Source organism: Chelonoidis abingdonii, chromosome 2 (assembly GCF_003597395.2).
Source record: "Chelonoidis abingdonii isolate Lonesome George chromosome 2, CheloAbing_2.0, whole genome shotgun sequence".
Lineage (NCBI taxonomy): Eukaryota > Metazoa > Chordata > Testudines > Testudinidae > Chelonoidis > Chelonoidis abingdonii.
In genome coordinates, this window is record NC_133770.1 from 116,413,508 (window position 1) to 116,432,211 (window position 18,704).

The 18,704-nt window shown below is 42.3% G+C and overlaps 1 protein-coding gene across 1 annotated transcript in view; it reads right to left on the reverse strand.

Moving 5' to 3' along the window:
- EPB41L4B (erythrocyte membrane protein band 4.1 like 4B) overlaps window positions 1-18,704 on the reverse strand; it is a 305,664-nt gene that overhangs the window by 103,579 nt on the left and 183,381 nt on the right. The window contains 2 exon segments of the mRNA XM_075063387.1: window positions 8,885-9,003; window positions 16,121-16,320. Coding sequence (XP_074919488.1) covers window positions 8,885-9,003; window positions 16,121-16,320 — 319 coding nt within the window.

The window sequence follows — 18,704 nt, forward strand, 5'->3', positions numbered from 1 at the left end:
AAAGAGAGAGGATGCTCTGTATTGTTTTAATAAAGGGGCAGGGCAACACGAGTGGGGGCGTCAGACGTGAGTATACTGGCACACAGAGGTCCCTCACCTCAGAGACCTCTTCGGCCTGATGTTCTCGTCAGCGCCACCCGCGGAGGTCGTTGGTGAGCCTCAAGTCTAGGGGGGGTGGACCGATGGATGTCGTTCCGGGCTACTGCTTCATCAAGGGGAGTGAAGATGAATGAGTGACCTGGCAAGAGTGGGTCTGGGAGCTCCATAGCTGGATGTACGGCTCAGCGTCCTGAGGGATTTTCCGCATGGCAGCGAATGGGTACGGACCGCCTTCTAGGGGATGGTGGGGGGCCGTGACGCTGCAGCCCTTCTGGAGCCCTTCGGTTTCTTGGGTAGGTGCACGTGTCGGTGTTAAAGAGCGAGCACCCTGGCTGATTGTGTTGTTCTGTCCCTATGGCGTTTCTTCAGATTTGTTCTCTCTCTAGGTGCTGTGGTGCTCTCTGCTTATGGTGTATCTTCTTGGGTTATTAGTATGGTGGCTTTAGGTTCTTTCTATGATATCTCAGTATATGTATTTATCTGTCTAGTCTCGTGTGATGATTATGTATTGTCCTTGTCTTGTGTTAGGTTTTTGCCATTGTGTGGGGCCTGATAGTTATGGATTATGCTTGTTGTCTATCTTTCTAGTGTGTCTTCTTTTTTGTAATTTGTGTCTGTATTCTGATCCGTCTTTTTTGCTTGTGTGCCTTTTTTTGTGTATGTAGCGGTTGTCTCTTTTTGGTGTAAGGCTGACCTTTTGTGTGTGTCTTTTTTTTTTTTTTTTTTTTTTTTTTTTTTTTTTTTTTGTGTGTATCGTCTTTTTTTTTTTAGGGAGCGGGGGACCGGCGACCGGCGGCGGGGCCGGGAGGGCGACCCGCGAAGAGGACCGGCGGGGCCGGGAGCGACTCCGGGAGGGGCAGGGCGGGAGCGGCGCGGGACCCGAGCGGGGCGGGAGTAGGGGGATCGGGCGCGACGGAGGACCGGGACGCGAGGAGACGGGGCCGCGCAGGAAGCAGGGCCGGGACTGCGAGCGGCAAAATCGCAAGGGAGAACCGCCGCGTGATCGGTGGCGGGAGCGCGACCGGGCCGGGAGCTGAGCGGCGCCGGGTTCGGAGAAATCCGGGGACGGTAGCCCCAGAGGGTGCTTGCGCCTAGAAAGCCACAACCGCACGCCGGCGGCGCGGGGGTTGGGCAGCCCAGGTTCAGATCAGAGCAATCAGGTCCCGTGCCGACGAGAAAGTCTCGGCGTGGACGGAAGTTACCAGCTGCTCTAAACCCAGATATTGGCGGGGAGCTGGGAGGGAATCGGCTCGACGGAGCCGCCAGGGCCGGGTCAACGAAACCCCTTGCACAGCCAGCACGGGGCCGGCGCCGGCAGTGGGTGCCCCTATGGGGGCCGCTCAGCCGGGGTTGAGGGCTCTCGCGGGAGTTCGGTGCCGGAGAAGGCCGTCCGTCGTCTTCGGCGGTGCGAGGGTCGGTGCTGGAGCCGCGCTCAAGGTGCAGGAGGCGCGGGGTGAAGTGCAGCCTTCCAATAAGGAGCGTCCTAGGCGCTGGTTATCGCCCTTTTGTTCGGCGACCGGAAAGACTTACCAATGCGGGGTGCACTTATCGGGAGATTGTTGTGATTCCCAGCCACTCAGGCAGGCGTCGTGGGATCACTTGTGGGCATCGGCGTCTTACAAGTCGAGCAACAGACTTTGACCCGCTGTGGAAACCAGGCATCAGCCCGGCGCGGGCGCGGGAAAGGGCCAGAGCCCTACCCGATAACGAAGGTTATAACTATATAGACACTCTAACTCTAACTATAACTACGATAATGCTAAGTAACTATGACTAACTACTCGAACAGGAACCAATTGACAAGAGAAGCTAGGGAGTGGAGTCACCTATGCCGCGCTCCACCGTTCCAACGACCGAACACGGCGTAATAGAAGGAACTGAAGGAGCGGCGGGCCCGGCAGGGGTATATATCACAACGCCATGGCGGCGCCACTCTAGGGGGGCGACCTGCCGGCCCGCTTGAGTTGCTAGGGTAAAAGTTTCCGACGAACGTGCACGCGCGGCGCGTACACCTACTGGAATGGATATGAGCAAGCACTCGAAGAAGAATGGTTCTTTCAGGATGCACCAAAGGAAATGAAAGCTCAGCAGACTTCCATTCTTCTCTAAGCATCGTTCAAGCCTAATGTACTTAATTAAAACAATGATGCCCAGTAGCAAACACAAGGGAAGGAGACTAATGGAACAATCAGCATTTTGTTGTTATTGGAATACTTTTCCATTGCTTTTCCTCTTTTCATATTCGTGAAATTCCGGTTGCAATGAAGTCAATGGTTGTTTTGCCGTTGATGTCAATGGGTAAATCTATACTGTGATAAAAGAACCATGGAACCGCTGCTACTGGCTTGGGTCAGCTGACTTGGTCTCACAGTGCTGTGGCTGCAGGGCCAAGTCTAAACCCAAACATCTACACAGTAATTTTATAGTCCTGCAGACCAAGCCCCACGAGCCCAAGTCAGCTTATCTGAGCCAGCTTCAGATCTTTTATCGCAGTGTAGATGTACCCAACTGTTGGCTGGGCTTGACATGAATAATTGGACGTGAGTGAAGCCTCACTTCTTGTGAGATAGGATTAGGGAGGTAAATGGATTCGCAGGCTGGAAACAGACCATCTGTACTAGATAAGATAAGGGGAGACACCCAGGGAACCATTTACAGTGGAAAAGATAACAATGAATAAAATAAGCTTGAAACATAAGATGAGGTGAAGAGTAAATCGTGCACAGACTGTGTGTGCTGTATATGTATTGGTTCCTAGAACGTGACCACACAAATCCCAAAACATGTGATGCAATGTATAGTAAGGCAAGGTATTGTAAAAATGTATATAAAAGAAGAGGTTTGCTGGGTAACTTGGGATGTGTGGTATGCCCTATACTCACCCCGTACATGAGAGTCTGAACAACCTCAGTGTAGCATTGCTGCATGCCAAATAAAGGAACCCGAGTAACATGACTTGAGTTCAACTGAGTTCTTGGGGAACCGAATGGAAGAGGTCCCAGAGGAATCTCAAGACCAGTAAGATAAGATTTCACCCGTCTATAATTTAAAAAAATAAATACAAAAATCTACATAAAAATAATAATATAGGTCTCATGTAAAGCAGATATTCAGTGTTAAGGTTGCCATGCCATCTTGGACTCATTCAGTGGTATAGACACAAGGACCAGTTGTGCCCCCTCAGTCAAACTGACTGGTGCCTTACTTCCTGAATAGTCTAATTAAAAGAAAAGGAGATACTCTGCTACCTCATAGTGTAAGGTACTACTTAGTGTGAGTAGTAAGGTTCTAGTGTATGAAGTGCTGTCAGTAAAGATAGGTTTGTGTTCTCTAGGAACCATATTTGCTTAGTTTATGACATTTAACCCCTTTGGGGTTTAGAGAGCATGGCTCCTTTAAAACTTTTTCCTAGTAGGGAGAGGGAGCAGTAAAAGGGAAACTCGGGAGTGTGGCTCTGGAGCGCTGGGGGAGAGAAGGGCTACAGTCCCCAGGCCCTCACAAAGTGAAACAGCAGAGAACCTGCCTGAAGCCTGAGAAGGCTAGGGCGGTCAACTGGGGACACCCTAGGGCAGGAGCCAGGACGATCCCTGTGCTGGGGAGGAATCGCCCGAGAAGGACAGGCCGGAGCTGGACCTAGTATCATGACTGCCCAGAGCTGCATGGGGCTGTGAGCACTGGGGCTTGTGACTGCACTGGGAACAAGGATGGAGGCTGTAGCTAGCTAAGTGGGGAGGTGGTCACTCTGTGTGGCTTTGCAGAGAGCAGCAGAAGATGGCACCAGAGCTGTTTGCTGGGGAAAGTTCACTGGCGCCGAAGACGAACAGGAGCATCCAAGACTCACCACTGGACTAGAACTTTGCTCAGGACTCCTGAACTCTGTGTGCAGATACATTGCTCAGTGTCTGCCCTTCCAGACTGTGCTACTGCTGGGCCTGTGGGGCCTTGGTTTGGAGGCAGCCCTGTTTTCCTGCTCCCCCTATATTTCCCCTTGTTGTTTTTCTCCTCTCATCCCTCTGTACATAAATATCTCCCTTTGTTATACTCATTGTACTTTTCCTGTGGGTGGATGTGTTCCCTCTGGGTGGGTTGGAACAGGTGCCTTTGGGGTAGAAGGGATTTTTCCTGCTGCATTCCTGCATGCACCTTCTCTTGGCCACAGGTGCCTGCAGAGCAGATTCCATCTTGGCCACGAGGGTGCTAAAGTTACAGACAAAACACAAGATTTAAGACTATCAGCACCACAGAGCCCATATACTGTCAGGTTGTAAAAATGCAAGCTGTACTCCACTCTATTTTGTGCTTACGCATAATTAACAAAATTGTCTGTTAAGTTTCCAGAACTCGTAGTGCTTACAATGGTGAATGAAGCATAACAATAGCAACTGTTTTCAGACCCTGTGCCAGGTTGGCAGTTATTAAAATCCCATTTTGATATGTAAACTCAGCACATTCAGTGTGGAAGTCATTAAAGAAGTATATATAGAAACAATTCTGGCAACCCTTGTAATTTCATTGTGAGTCTCATTATGTTTGGTGTTCTTCTGAAAGCCTCAGCTGCCGGATTCATGTGAATACAGGAGAATATCAGCTGTCATGTTTTTGGAAAAGTAATCTAGTTTGAAAATGTGAGCTGAGTGCACTCTATAAGGTCAGAAAGCAGAAGATAAAGTGACTCTCAAAGTTATTAGTAAAAAAAGAACCACATCTCATGATTTTCAAGATAGGATCATGATTTTTGCATTATTTTGCATTTTGTATTCTTTTTGTATTATTGCGGTCCTATTGTTGTTTTGTGTTTGTTTTTTTCTACTTTAACTTTAAGGGATTCAATCCTTCTTCTCTATTCTGAAAAGTTCATGTGTTGTTTGGAACTAAATAAGGATAAAAACAGCAACTTCTATAATTTTACCCCTTCCCCAATTTATTTTGAATGTGTCTTAGCCTATTAAGCTAATCTTTAATATGTTTATTTCTCTGAATCCTCCTTAAGCGTAAAGTGCATATCTTCACTAGGAAAAAAATATGTTTTCTTAACTCATGTAAGCTAACAGACAGTAGCAAACATGAGGTAAGAACCTAGAGAGGACAAGGCAGTTTGTAGTTTTCACATGAGTTAGCAGACTGTGAGGGAAGCTGGGGTTTATCAGCCTGGTAGCTACAAATCACCTTGTCTTCACTAGGTTCTTAAACCATATCAATTTCCACAGGTTAGCCAACACCAATTAAGAACACACCTTATTTTCTAGTGAAGACAAGGCCCATCTGAACACATCCTGCTCCTTATTCAGCACAGAGATGCATCAGATCAGAGAAGAACCTCAGAAACACCAGTCAATCTGTTTATCCTTTGTCACCAGTCAGGGGTCATTTTCAACTGCAGTAGCGACAGGCTTTGCTGCCTTGTAAGGGACAGGCAGCTGCACAGCTTTAGTGTAAGTAACATCACTGGTGAACAGTCAGTACTTAGTGGTCTGCAGCAGTGAGAAACTGAAGAATAGATGCTTGCAAGGAAACAGAAACAGAGGAGAGAAAGGAAATAAATATATTTTAATGCCTGCAATATTCTTCTTCACCCTGAAGGCTAAAGATAATCTCACTGGTGACAAAGAGACCAACAGGCATCACAAAACTGATTTATGTTGCTCACCAAAAGTATGGACAGTAATCATCACATCAACTGGATTTGTTCTGCCCCTTTTCCTAAACCATTCTTCATTCCCATGAGATAGAGTTTGCTGTAGCAGACAATCAAATTAACTCCTAACCACTGAACCTAATTTGATCCAGTTATTTCATAAAATTCACCTTTGTTGGATACCAAGCATGAAAATTTCAGCCCCCAAGCAGTTTGCTTGAAAAGGGAATTAACAACTAGAAAAGACAGGTTCAAACGAGTTGTCAATTTAAAATATAAATTTAGAGATTTTGAGGCCACATTGGTGCCATAATGGTCATCTAGTCTGACTTCCTGAATAATATAGGCAATAGAACTGCACCAATTAATTCCTGCATTGAGCCTCGTAACTAGTAATTTGCAGCCAGCATACTATTTGTGTGTGTTGTCTCTCTCTCTCATACCCATGTCTATCTTGTCTATTTAGAATGAAAGCTCTTCAGGGCAGAAACTATTATATGTTTGTATAGCACCTAGCATAATGCCTGATCTTGGTGGGCCCCCTAGGCACTACTTTAATAAATATGAACAATATTCAAAAGATAGCCAGTCTTAATTTAATGATCCCAGGCAATGGAGAATTTCCATTGGTAAGTTATTCCAATAAGTTATTGCCTTATTTCCAGTTTGAGTGTTACTAATAAGGCTATTGGAAACATTTTCTTCAAAGTTTTTTTTTTTTTTTTTTTTTTTACTTTTTTTCTCAAACAAAGCGTCTGTTTTGCGATTGTTATTTAAAAAATTAACCACATAAGAAAGTATTGATTTTCAGCTGAAAACTCGAAAATATTTTTTTTTCTTTTTCCCCCAGCTTTGGAAATGATCACCAGGGCCACATGGAGTTACGGTTTATTGCTCAAGTTACGCCCTTCCTTTATGGGCTGGGATCACCCCTGACACTTCATTCGCATGATGCACTATGGACACTGACTCCCAGGATTACCCCCTCTCCTTACCAAAACGGGAACGTTATGAGGCGCAGGAGGCCAACTGAAAACTACATGAGGCACTGCACAGCTATTTTGAATTAACTTTTTGGTTTCAGTCAGAACTTTAGATTTTGATTTTTTCACAAGTCGTCTTTTATTTCACGGGAAAAAGATAAAATTTGTGACCAAGTCAACTTTTAACTTTACTTGCCATTGGACTTGTTATTGGCCTTTGTCTGATTAATGGGTCTCTTAGTTATCAGGCAGGTTACACTGGACTTTAATCGTTTATGGCGAGTTTACATTTCGCGTGTTCGGTTCAAACGTCGTATTATTCGAGTTTACGGTCCTGTTAATAGATTTTCGGACTCTCCAAGGAGGAGTAGCGTATTGTGAGTGAATGATCGATTGGGTTCATGTGGCGGAACTCGGTTATTGGCCTTGGGCGGCATCCAGAGTGCAGCATGACGCTCTGGCGCAAATTGAATCGGTGAGCGGGCAGGTAACAGGAAGCCCCCGGAACTTTTTGATTTAATTGTCTGCTTGAACGTGTGGGCTTCTGATCAGCACGTGCTGGCGATGCGTTGTGAAATCCCGAAAAGGGTCCAGCTAGGTAGGGAGTTACTGGTCTGATGCTGTTGGGGAGCAGTGTGTATCAGCTGTTAAGACCGATGCGCAGCGTTTGTAAAACTCGTCAGCGCTGTGTGGCAGCCGTACGGGAGTCAGGATTATCATGGACATTGAAGGGGGGGGGCGGTCTGAGGATCAGCTTCCCAGTCACAGCGTTCTGAAATTATTTTTTGATTATTGGACTGGCTCCAATGTTGTTAGGTTTCACACGTGGTCTGGCCTGTGGTTCAGGACCGCTACTCGTTATTTCCCCCACCACCGTGAAAAAAAAAGGGAGTTGCTGTTGCGTATGGCGTTTGCTCCAGTGCACTCCGGAAAAGGCGCAATAGGGTTGTTGTGCTTCACCAAGGGAGGGTGTGAGGCTGTGACAGCCACTGGGGCAGTGTTGTTTTCGCCCATAGGGCATGTTTTATGCTTCACCGGAGTGGGATTATGGTAGCTGAGGCAGCTACCCAGTGACGTCTGAATCGATGGTGCTTTGACATGGACGCAAAATCGTTTCGGTAGATCACTGTGGACGCGCTAAACCGATTTTATTAGATCTGTTTTGTAATATCGGTTTAAGCTAATTCGAAATAATCGTGCAGTGTAGACGTACCCTCAGGTATTTCCTCCTTGTGTGTATACTTCTAGACGGTAATCAAGATGCTTCTTAACCTTCTTTGCTTATGCTTTGATCCTGTGCTGAAATAGCATCGATGTAGAAGCCTCTGCATGAAACTAACCAAGTCATTTAACTAGGTTCCTCCTTGAACTGTCAGAAATCTTTCCAAACACTACTTCCTCTCTCAACCACTTTACTCATTAAGGGGCTGATCCTCCATCTCTTTAATTCAATACCAACATTTCCATTGACTTCAGTGGGTTCAGGATTGAGCCTTAAAGGGCCTGATGCTGCAAGACTTGTAATATGCACAACTCCATTGGCTTCAACTAGAGTTCTGAAGTTAATAGCTATAGGATGAGGAACCAGGTTCTATGGTTCTATCATATAAACCTATGCCAAGGTAGTTCTAAAACATAACACACTCTTATGTGAAGAAAGAATATGATTTTTAAAATACTTTTACGCTATCTAGCTGAATAACCCATCAAAGCTAAAACAGAACAATGGCACAGCTGAAGTAGCTTTAACGTGGTTTAAATAAAAGATGTAAAATCCTATGTCATTTGATAGTGTTGATCTCTATTCTTTCTCCCCACAACCTACCATGCTGTAAATATTCATTCAGCTACCATGCTGTAAATATTTCAAATACATACAGTACATGCACAGTGAATAATACACCTTAAAAGGAATGGGGAAAATGAATTATACTGAGAAATATATAAACATATATACACTATGCCTTTATTTCCTACTTTCAGCTGAATTGAATTTCAAAGGGAAAGTGGAAGGAAATATTTAAGGATCAATAAGAAAATGGTGGGAGATAAATAAGTGAAACAGTTGCAGCCAAATATGTTGGGTTGAATTAATGATGGAGTAACATCAGCTGCTGAATATCAAGTAACAAAAAGGAGCTTTCTGACATACACTACAATATTATACCTTGTTTATATTGATGTGTAGAGCTGGCCATGGTCCAATTACCTTCACAGTCTCCACTTCCATCTTCTTCAGATGGGAAGAAGTGTTATCATAAAGGAGGGGAAGTCCTGAGCTCAATTCTAAAAAGAGGCCCAAAAGAAAGAAAGAAAAAAATAAAATCTCAAGGAAAACTACAAGTGTATCGCAGATCAAAACACTCAGCTGCAATTGAGAAAATACTGTCAAAAGCTTTATATACTTTTTATTTTCTATAATACCCTCTAGGAAGTTTTAAAATGCATTTATTGGGTCATTTTCCCTTTTCAATTTAGCAAACAATCTTCTTCCAAAAATTCTAATGTGACTTAAACCAACTTTGGACCTGATTCCGAGTGTCTCAAGATGAGCAGCAACTGAGTCCATGAGTGTTCCCATCGACTCCATTGGCACGACTTTGAACAAAGACGTCACCTATGTGAAAGGGTATCAGAGTCTGGCTTTTTGGCTTCTCTAACACTTTCGTCTGAACACCAGTCTCTCTTAGGTTGTCATCAGGAATTCGTCCAACTCACTCAACAGGTTTTTAATTACTCACTTATGCAGAAAGAAATTACAACATTTTTGAGTTAGCCTTCTGTCAATATTGACCTATTAAACCACCTTAGCGATGGAGTGGCAGATAATATTTTTATATTTCTAATTATTTGTTTTATTAAATGTCATTAAATGAGTCCTTAACTTTTTCTGTATTTCCTTTTTTCAGTGAGGCGAGTTAATAAGGAAAAGTAGTTTGGACCCATTCTTCAGACTCTAGGGGTCTGATCCAAAGCCCCTTGAAATCAATAGAAAGCCTCCCATTGACTTCAGTCTGGTTAGGATCAAGTTATTAAATAATCCTGATGAAGATAAGTACTGTTCACATGGGGCCTAATTCAGTAATTGTTTAAGCATGAGCTTAAATCCATCCCTACTCAGCAAAGCACTTAAGCACATACTTAACTTTAAACACATGCTTTGCTGGGTAGGGATGGATAGCTGAAGTGAAGACCAGGAGGTGAATCCAACTCCCACTGAAGTAAATAAGAGTGTTTCTGGTGACTGGGCCCTTGAGTAACTGTTCCGATGGTTGGGCTCCTTGTATTTCCGTTATCTTGCTTGATACAATCACTGATGACACAATCCAGAATTTCTGACATCACATTTTCTTCCCCGGTGATAAAGCTCTGAACTAAGAAATCACATTGTGGTACTTAGTGAATAAATTAGTGCAGCTTCTTAGATAAGCCAGGATGGTTTTGTATAAACAGATTCATTTTAAGTTCCGGTTGGGAAAGAAAATACTGAAAAAGTACACAACTGAAATGAGTTTAAGTCAAATGTAATTTGTACAGTTTATTAGATTAATGTAATGAACCAGTCATGCAATGTACCAGAAATCAAAAAACAGTTACATTAACTTAGTTTTCACTGTTCAACTTGCAAATAGTCATACAAAACAAACCCATAAATAAACCCTAAAAAAAATTTCTTTACAATGCCAATGTTAAGTTTAAAAAAAAATCAAATCTCTCTTAAAAACCAAAATAACCTTTAAAAGATTAGTTTACTTAAAATGCAGTTGTACTCTGAAATTAATTCTGTTAAAATGACATAACATTCTATGTTCATTGTCTCCTGCTGATTTCCATATCAAGTGTACTCGGTTTCTGAACGAGTGGATGGTTTTTTCTAACTGCAAACCTAGCCTGGATCTGAGAGCCAAGCTGGGTCCTTTCTCCCTCCCTCACCATCTCCTTTAAAAGACTCTGCAGGATAAACTATGTTCTCAGTGACAGCTGTGCAACACCATTATCTTCATATCATGGCCAAGGTGATCTATATACTGTCTCAGCTGACTTCAATGGGTTTGCACAGTTATAATTAATTGGCAACCAATAAAAAATTCTGCTGTATAAATATCTTCTTTCTGTGTGTTCCATTCTATGCATCTGATGAAGTGGGTTTTAGCCCATGAAAGCTTATGCTCAAATAAATGTGTTAGCCTCTAAGGTGCCACAAGTACTCCTATTCTTTTTACACATTTGAATAGAATCCTACTTCCTCTTTCTGAGCTGTGTTGGTGCTGCTGAGTTAACAGCTGTATAACATAGTAAAACTTTATTTTTGTCACTTAAGTCAGCAGATGCAATTCTGAATACACACAGGAAGCAGATCTGCTGTTTTAAGAAAGTATTGTCTCTCCATAGGTACCCTTTACAGAAGAACTATATCTCAAATATAATAATTCATAATGAAATCTGTTGCTGAATTACTATCACAAAACTTGTTCAAATTTAAGATTGGTTTCTGAGCAGCTGGACAACACTTTCATAACTAAACCACACTGAGAATCTGAAAACCAGGTAAATTTTGACTGGTTTTGTTTGCTGTAACAAGTCCCATACTCTATTCATAAACATTGAAAGAGAGTGTAGTTTGAATATTCAGTACTCTCAATCCCACTCCTCATGTCTTGCTGCAGAGGATGGTGGAATTTTGTATTTCATTTGAAACCATGTAAGATGGAAGAGGGGTTGATGATTTCAGCCTGAACGCAGGCAAATCTGGATAGATGAAGCTGACTTCTGTGTCACGTGACATGAATTCTAAAATCAAAGCTCAGGCTTAAGTGAGTACACATGACCTGAAACAAGCAAAAAGGCAGAGGCCGTGGCAGTTTCAAGAGACAGCAAGATTAAAAGGTGTGACCTGTGAGGTCCGATTGTCCTCACCTCCACAGAGAAACCTCCAATATATTCTTCCATTAGTAGAGACACCACACCCTGCTTCCCCACCCATCCCCACTCACTCTTGCATTTACATGCACACTGTGTCCTTGAGACTCTCAGCAAATTAGCCACAACTCTATTCCTTGATGCACTTTCCTTACAGACACCCTGACCGTTCATTCTACCCCCTTTCAGATACCAGTCCCCACATCATTTCATTCCCCAGCATCATACACACCAGTATTACCATTTCCTTCCTCTCTGTGCTTGAATTCTTCCTCTTACACACTTCCCACCATTCACACTGTCTTGGGACTCTGGTAGAAAGCCAGAATGCTCCTTTTAGTACCCTCATGAGTAAGATCAGCCTTTTCCTCAGACCCATCACAAGACTCAGTTGAAATAATGTAAGTAGGAATTTGAAGAATCCAATGAAAAAAATTAATCAGATCCTGAAATTGTCTTGGATTCTTAATTTACAGCTTTGTAGCTGCCACTCTGTGTTTGGGGGGAAATATTTCCAAATTTATCCCAGCAGAGAGTTTCAAAAGCCAAATCAATACAATTCTGTGTTACAGGATAGGGCTAGCTGTCACAGGGTGACACTAGCCTTTTAAGACGGAGCAGGGCCAGCATGCCTGTGGCTGGGCAACTGACGCCAGCTGAGCTTTAAAAAAGAGGGCTTAGAAAGAGACCCACTCCCAGTGAGGAGGAGCTGAATGAGTCAGGCTGAGAGCCTGGAAAGGTTCAGACTGAGGGGCTGTGGGGCTCTCACTGGGAACAGGGAGCTTTGGAGAGCTAGGATAGCCAATGCTAGCTGGGAGTGGAGGCAAACGGAACCTAAGTACTAAAGTCGGAGAAAGCCTCGATAACTGTAGCCCTGGGCAAACTGCCGTGACAGAATATACTCATGTATTCACACCCTGCATACTACTGTAATAATCTTTTGCACAAAATATGCCTTGTAAGGTATCATTTGAAAACTCATAATTTGCTGGTCAGTAATGTCCTGGTGAAATATTTGTGGTAACATTGTATGTGAAGTTACAAGATTCCCCTCTATGATGTTATTAACACATGTTTCAAACCCCACAGCCCTGCCGAGGCAGAAGTCAGGTCTGTCCTAAACAAAGGAAGGAATGTATGCTTGCCTTAACTTGCATCTAAGCAGAAAACAGTAATCACATGGGGATGGGAAACAAAGGAAGTTCAAACAGGTGGAAAACAAAAACCCTGCAGGGAATATCCTTCCATATAACCTCTTTGTCTCCTAGGTCTCAGCTGGAAACATTTTTCAAGACGGGAACTGAAACTATAAAAAGGAAGGACAAACACCCCAAGGCACCTCTCACTCTCTTTCTGCTCATCACAGTCACTGTATTTGAAAAGACAAAGGAAGCAGCCGTTGGACTCTGAGGGAGTAGTCCAGACCCGAGAGTTTGGTTAGTAATCTGCTGGAGCATGTGGTGAGAAAGGGGGAGGGATAGCTTGGTGGTTTGGGCATTAGCCTGCTAAACCCAGGGTTGTGAGATCAGTCCTTGAGGGTGCCATTTAGGGAACAGGGGTTTAAAAAAACAAACCTGGGGATTTGTCCTGCTTTGAGCAGGGGGTTGGACTAGATGACCTCCTGAGGTCCCTTCCAATCCTGATATTCTATTCTATGAAACTCTGCTCTACATTTAATATAGTTCGTCGAGTTAGGCATTAGTAAATGTTTCATCTTTATGTTTTTTGTAACCATTTCTGACTTTTATGCCTCATTACTTAAAATTGCACTTAAAATCTCTCTCTTCGTAGCTAATAAACTTGTTTTACTGTTTTATCTAATTCAGTGTGTTCAGTTTGAAATGTCTGGGTAACTCCAGCTGGGGTAACAAGTTGTGTGCATATTACTTCCTTAAAGGAATAACAGACTTAACATATTTGTATTGTCCAGGAGAGGGCTGGACAGTACGTGGCAGACAGTTTGTGGGGAAGATCTTGGACTGTGGGTGTGTTGGAGTCACCCTGCAGCATAACCAAGGCCGGTAAGAGCCAAAGCGTGGCTGACTGGCTGCACCACACAGACATAGCTGGGAATGACTTTCATACTGGAGGCTACAGCAGTAAGGCATTGTAAAGGGCACCCCAGGTTACAGGGCAGGAGTGACACAGCTACTTATTAGTCTAGATTGTGCTCTGGTATGTAACAGTTGCATAACTATGTTTTTGTTGATCTGACTTAAGCTGGGACAATAAAACTATAAAAGTCTGTGGGCAGGGCAGTGAGTTCTTAGCAAGCTGGGAAGAAGCCCTCCCTTGTTACAGTGGCCTTTCAAGGAGAGTAGGACACAGTTCCATCTGTGCTAGTTGTTATCTGACTCTTGGGTTTGGGTATGGGGCAGTGGGGTTGGGTCAGCTGACCAGGCATTGTATGATGGTAGCCTCGGGGCAGTGCTTCCCATAAGGAACAACCTGCTCAGAGAAATCTGCAGGGAGTCCACAATCTCTAAAACACTCCAGTTGGATGGAATTGGTAGGTTGGCACCAAGATCCGCCATGTAAAAGACAAGTAGTGCCCTTTTCTGTTCCAGCAGAGCAAGCTTGTTGAAAGTGGTGCTCCACTGAGTTTCATTTCGAATCAGAGAAGTAAAAGCCAGGATTAATTCCCTTTTTGTGTTGTGAGTTTGGAGATAGTGGAAGAGGAATGCTCTAACTGGCTGACCAACTGGGACCAAGTTGACTATGACCAATTTGTCCGGTGAAGGTTGTTCTAACAATTTACCTAATTCACAAAGTGTCCACAAACCAGCTTTAGATACACAAATCAGTATATTTAAATCCTTATCTACCATAGCACCATTGTCTCCCAGTGCCAGGTGAACACTGTTTTTGCTGGTTGGGCAATTATCAAACATGCTCCCAAGTGCTCCTGAGATAGTGGTTCCAGTACATGTGCTGTTGAAAGCCTCCTAATGCAGTACATACAACGGGTAAAATAGCCCTCCCTCAACTCCTTCACACCTTTCCAGGGTCCTGTGGTGCACTTGTTCACCTGATAAAATTTTCAGTGTAGAAGAGAGTCTGGGGCCAGAGTTGCTCCAAAGGCACAAGGCCTCTGAGCACATGGCTTGGGCATCCCACAGAACTGCAAAGTATATAAGCTTATTTATCAGGGATACAAACTCTGACCCTATAATGGGTCAGGTGAGGAAGAACTCTGCCAGATAGATTTGGTGTGCATTTAATGATGCATTAATTTCTTACAAAAATGCCCCGTTTTCAGAAACAAATCAGTTCAAGGGTTTTTCTACACACATACTATGTACCTCTTTAACTATATCATTTTGAAACAGGCATAGTTAAAGCAGTAAAACCTCCTAATGTGGATGCAATTATACTGATAGAAAGGTGCTTATACCACTATAGCCTTGTCCCACAAAACAAGGGTAGTACCAATTTAACTCTTTGGATAAACAATCACACCCTTAACCAAATTAGGAGAAAAACTGTGTGTAGACCAGGCTTAAGTGGGGAAAAAATTACACTATCCCTAGGAACATCCACTGTATATCGTACATAGAAAAACATTTTTGTTTTTAAAGTCAATATCAGGATAAAATACCTGCCGGGTATACTGGGAGACTATATTACGCTGTGCATGTGGAAACAGTTTGCAAGCTATACTTACTTCTAATTGATTTTGAAACAAAAGCAAAATCCTGTCAACACATTTTTCTGTACTTTAGGGGGAAAATTAGCAATCACAAGGGTTGGAATAGTAAATATTGTAACAGAAACTGCACAGAAGCCATGCTACATTTTTTTGTTTAACTGCTTGCATGAACTGACTGACTGTAAATTTAGATAGGCTGAGGCTTAACCCTCTCAGAGCTGGTTACAAATATTCAGTAGAGGTATGAAAGTGACTTGATGATTCCATCTGCATTCATCACATTCCAGCCTCTAGCAATTTCTTGCAATTGCTTCTCCTTACGCTCGGGGGAGGCTGTAGAGCTGGACACTGGACCAGAGGGCAGGGAGACTGTCTGTCCTGTGCTCTTAGTGCTTTTCCTGCTCGTGCCCAGATACCATGAAGAAGAAAGCTGCTTGATTCAAATTAAAAGGGGTGAGGAGAAAAGTGGGAACCAGACACATGGACCGGCTGGGGGCACAGAAGAAGAGGAGGATAGAAAGGGCTATGCTTGTGACAATATATAAATAATAATGAAATATATTATCCTGTGCCAAGCATCTAACACTATGACTAATCTAGTGGTTGTTCAGTTATGGAATTCAAATTAATTGCCAGACCCTGTAACCAAGCATTCAACAGCAGAGCCAGAAAATTGTGAATCCTGATTAATTTGCATCAACTGTGAAATTTGAGAATAGAAAATATGCTCTTCATTGAGAAAACCTGAAATGCTATAGCTCCCCTTCTTTGATGCTGTCTGTTTCCTTGCCTGTGAAAAATGTCATGCCAGAATAATTACTGAAATTCTGTTACATTTAATAGACTTACTATTTGGGTTTGGAACTCCAGAAACAATATCTTTGCTGTTGGGAACAATTACTCCATAATTAGAGTGGTGATGGTGATGCCGATGGTGGTGGTGGTGATGCCTTCCAGACATTTTTGTGGTAAATGGTGCTCCACCATTTTCTTCAATGTTGAACTGATGAAGGTCAGTGTTGTTTAAGGGGTAGCTGTGAAACAAATTCAGTTCAAATTAGAATCTTCTAAAGTGACAAAGCAATTATGCTTTTTGGGAATTTAAACTGCTTTTCTTGGACAACGTTGAGTTTTCAAGAAGGTTCTTTAATTTTTGTAAGCTAAGTACTCCATTCATTTAAGATGAATTCATTTCAATTTAACTGGGGTGAAAAAAAAAAACCTGGCACATATTCTAATCTAACGCTTTGCACCAATGGGAGGCCTGCATGCACAGCAAGATGGTAAGATTTTCATTTGTGAATTATTTTCTGCTTTAAATGCAAATGTTGCTTCCCTAAAAAAATATGACATGACTCCAATTTAAGTGATATGTGGTCTGGAACATGAATCTAAGGAAATATTAAAACCCCTCATATGGAGATTTGCATTTTCATTTGTGCTAGGAGAATGCCCAGGTCACACCACCGCAATTCATCCTCAGTGTGGTTTGACTTACTGAGAGAATCTAGAGAATGGCATCAGAGTAATTTCACACTACTGAGGTTGAATGAGCCTCTGGCAAAATGGTGAAAATGCTCTTTGGAAAAGTTTGACACATATTGGAAATAATAAAATTCTGAAAAAAAGTATCTTTAGTTGAGCATTTACTTGTGCCAACAATGAAATCAGATTTGTGCTGGTAAATAAAGTACAAATACATTTTGTACATATAAACATTTCAGTAAGAGAATAACAGCATGCAACAATTGTGCATGCAGAAATGAAGACCAGGTTGAGATCTTAGTAAAAGTTTGTCCTTAATTCAGATACTAACATACACTTTCTTCAATAATTGTATAGGTACTATATAAAGTTATTACTTGAAATGGCTAAGGCAGATGTTGATTGCTTCTTAATTCCAGCAACCAAAAAATAGTAAGTGCTTTATACCACCTATGCAGATTAGTGCAAATAAAACGGAATATTATAAGTTTTAAAATAGTTGAAAAAATATTTTGTATCATTTTATAAATGTATTAATATTCAAAATTGTAGCAGTTTTTGGAACACTAAATTGAAAAAGAAGAGAATATCCAGTCTATTTAGAACATATGAAGAGATACCATTTATCCACCTGCTGGCAGCTTTCAACTAAAGAGAGAAAAATCTGAAAACATACAGTAAAGACAAACTGAAGAATTAGAAGGAAAAATGAGCAGATTATTTCCAACCAGACTGCATACTATGTAGAAAAAGTTTTGTCCACTGCAAACTGTCCACCCTCCCAAAGAAATATTAACCAGTCATTTGCAAACAAACGTGTTATTTCAAAAGCCGTGTCAAAGTGCATAACTTTGTACCTCTCCAATAATGATGGTCTTTTCAATACACTTTTCTAACTGTATGGGAGGCTCTGGCTGGTGGTAACTGACCAGCGCTTCAATGTCAAAAGTTGGTTGATTGGGGAGGAGGTGGACTGCTGCATGTTTAAGGACAACTGGAAGCCTCTTCTCACAAAGCAAGACGTTGAAATGGACTGTCAGTAATGGCACTGTAGCTACTCCACTTTTCTTAAGTGACCAGGATAAACATGGCTCAGATCTACAAGTGGTAGGTCTTGAAAAGCCCAGAAGATGAGAAATATTATCCTTATAAACCAAACCAAATGCAAACAGTAGATGACAAGCCATCTGAAGCCTGTAGTTCTCAAACTCCTAAAGTTTGGAGAAAATAACCTGACACGAGTCAACTGAAGGAAATTCTTATGGGACAAATCAGTCCAGGATAATGAGACTGCACAGTAAATGAGAGTTCATCTAGACAATCTTTTTGAGGTGTCTGCGACTGAGGACAATTAACCTTTTTTGTCTTATGTTATAGCTCTTCTGTACATACAAATGAATGTTCTGTAGAAAAGATCAGATTCCAGGTGACTTCTCTGCCATCCTTTATATAATTCAACTGTTTCAAGACACAGAGATCACCATTAAACCAGAATATGGTAAAGTATCATAGAGCTGAGGATCACCTTTAAAAATGATAATAGCTGCAGGTGAGCAGATAGACACTGGTTGGAAGAGGGAACCCAGTTGTCCATCAATATCAATGAGACCATAAAACTTCATAAATCAAGTCTCAGAGGTTGATATGGATGCGAAATAGCTGCCATATTGAAGTGGAGGAAATTATTTGAGTATGTGAACTATCTTAATCAGCTTTGCAATCAGATTGAGCATATCCCTAGCTCTGTGGAAATATTTCTTGACTATCTGGGTAAAGGACTCAACCTTACAGGTAAAACCCAGGGAAGTCCATCATGTCAAGGAAGTAAAGAGTTAGCTCAACAAAGATTATGTTCACGTGAATGCTGAAGTCCCCATGGGCAGTGAACTATAAGGAATCCAACAGCAGTGCAAATACCAGCTCAGCAATCTGA